This window comes from Clupea harengus, chromosome 7 (assembly GCF_900700415.2).
Source record: "Clupea harengus chromosome 7, Ch_v2.0.2, whole genome shotgun sequence".
In the NCBI taxonomy this organism is placed as follows: Eukaryota; Metazoa; Chordata; class Actinopteri; order Clupeiformes; family Clupeidae; genus Clupea; species Clupea harengus.
This window is the reverse complement of record NC_045158.1, coordinates 27,907,449-27,910,149: the sequence shown is the minus strand read 5'-3', so window position 1 is coordinate 27,910,149 and position 2,701 is coordinate 27,907,449. Positions and strand designations below refer to the sequence as shown.

The window sequence follows — 2,701 nt, the reverse complement described above, 5'->3', positions numbered from 1 at the left end:
GAGAGATGGAGAGAGGCAGAGAAAGAGAATGAGAGATGGAGAGAGGCAGAGAAAGAGAATGAGAGATGGAGAGATGGAGAGAGGCATAGGAGAAAGAGAAGGAGAGATGGAGAGATGGAGAGGTGGAGAAAGAGAATGAGAGATGGAGAGAGGCAAAGGAGAAAGAGAAGGAGAGATGGAGAGATGGAGAGAGGCATAGGAGAAAGAGAAGGAGAGATGGAGAGAGGCAGAGGTGGAGAAAGAATGAGAGATGGAGAGAGGCAGAGGTGGAGAAAGAAAGTGAGAGAGGCAGAGAGGAAGAGGAGAAAGAGAATGAGAGATGGAGAGAGGCAAAGGAGAAAGAGAAGGAGAGATGGAGAGATGGAGAGGTGGAGAAAGAATGAGAGATGGAGAGAGGCAAAGGAGAAAGAGAGTGAGAGATGGAGAGAGGCAGAGGTGGAGAAAGAAAGTGAGAGATGGAGAGATGGAGAGAGGGAGAAAGAGATGGAGAGATGGAGAGAGGGAGAGAGAGAGGAGAAAGAGAGTGAGAGATGGAGAGATGGAGAGAGGCAGAGGTGGAGAAAGAGAGTGAGAGAATGTGAGATGGAGAGATGGAGAGAGGGAGAAAGAGAATGAGAGATGGAGAGAGGGAGAGGTGGAGAAAGAGAATGAGAGATGTAGAGGTGGAGAGATGGAGAGAGGGAGAAAGAGATGGAGAGATGGAGAGAGGCAGAGGAGGAGAAAGAGAGTGAGAGATGTAGAGAGGCAGAGGTGGAGAAAGAGAATGAGAGATGGAGAGATGGCAGAGGTGGAGAAAGAGAATGAGAGATGGAGAGAGGCAGAGGTGGAGAGAGGCAGAGGAGGAGGAGGAGAAAGAGAATGAGAGGGAGAGGTGGACAGGCAGAGGTGGAGGAGGAAGGACTGTGGGAGCAAAGCAGAGGGTCTTTCACACTTCATCTGGAACTCCACTCCGCCCCATTCTCTGCTCAGTTATTCTCTCCTTCCATCACACACACTCGCTGCGTCTCCTTTGCTCACACACACACTCGCTGCGTCTCCCCCGTCACACACACTCGCTGCGTCTCCTTTGCTCACACACACACTCACTGTGTCTCCCTTGATCACACACACTCGCTGTGTCTCCCTCCATCACACACACTCACTGTGTCTCCCTTGATCACACACACTCGCTGCGTCTCTTTGATCACACACACTCGCTGTGTCTCCCTCCAACACACACACTCGCTGTGTCTCCCTTGATCACACACACTCGCTGCGTCTCCCCCATCACACACACACACTTACACTCATGAACTCCAGTCATCTGTGATGCCGTTCCTACAACTTGTCATTGTTGTCACTGTTACTGTAGGCAGTACTTTTAGTGCTGTTGTCATGGTAATATCATTAATATTACTGTTAGTGCTGCCGTCATGTTAATATCATTAATATTACTGTGTCACTGTGGTCATGTTAATATCATTAATATTACTGTTAGTGCTGTTGTCATGGTAATATCATTAATATTACTGTTAGTGCTGCCGTCATGTTAATATCATTAATATTACTGTGTCACTGTGGTCATGTTAATATTATTAATATTACTGTTAGTGCTGTTGTCATGGTAATATCATTAATATTACTGTTAGTGCTGTTGTCATGGTAATATCATTAATATTACTGTTAGTGCTGTTGTCATGGTAATATCATTAATATTACTGTGTCACTGTGGTCATGTTAATATCATTATTATTATTGTTAGTGCTGTTGTCATGGTAATATCATTAATATTACTGTGTCACTGTGGTCATGGTAATATCATTAATATTACTGTTAGTGCTGTTGTCATGGTAATATCATTAATATTACTGTGTCACTGTGGTCATGTTAATATCATTATTATTACTGTTAGTACTGTTGTCATGGTAATATCATTAATATTACTGTGTCACTGTGGTCATGTTAATATCATTATTATTATTGTTAGTACTGTTGTTATGGTAATATCATTAATATTACTGTTAGTGCTGAGTCATGGTAATATCATTAATATTACTGTGTCACTGTGGTCATGTTAATATCATTAATATTACTGTGTCACTGTGGTCATGTTAATATCATTAATATTACTGTGTCACTGTGGTCATGGTAATATCATTAATATTATAGATATATATTAATATTACTGTAGCTGCTACTACTACTAACTTTATCATTAAGTAAGTAAGTAAGTTACGATGTCTAGTGCTTTGCTGAATAAAGATGGATATGCGTTCTGTTCTGCTTACGGTCAATCGCGCACTGAGCCAAGGGATCGCTCTCTTACAGGTTCAACAGTTGAGGAGGACTTTGCTTACTCAAACTTTTGTGAAGTACTACCAGCACTATTGTTCAAAATAGCTGTTTTGAAAACTAATTTCTAAATTCTTTCTCTTACGGTACATTCTGTCTGCACACATACAAACTCACATGCACCACACACACACACACACACACACACACACACACACACACATGCACCACACAAAAACACACACACACACACTCACATGCACCATACAAAAACACACACACACACACACACACTCACATGCACCACACAAAAACACACACACACACACACACACACACACACACACTCATATGCACCACACAAAAACACCTACACAGACACACTCACATGCACCACACAAAAACACAGTTTATGTGCACACACACCCCC

At 42.5% G+C, this 2,701-nt stretch overlaps 1 protein-coding gene across 1 annotated transcript in view; it reads right to left on the bottom strand.

Moving 5' to 3' along the window:
• Nucleotides 1-1,414, bottom strand: part of LOC116220975 (transcription factor COE2-like) — a 6,153-nt gene extending 4,739 nt beyond the window's left edge. The window contains exon 1 of the mRNA XM_031569906.1: nucleotides 1,397-1,414. Within this exon, the coding sequence (XP_031425766.1) occupies nucleotides 1,397-1,414 (18 nt within the window). The remainder of the gene's footprint in view (nucleotides 1-1,396) is intronic.
• Between the last annotated feature and the right edge of the window lie 1,287 nt (nucleotides 1,415-2,701).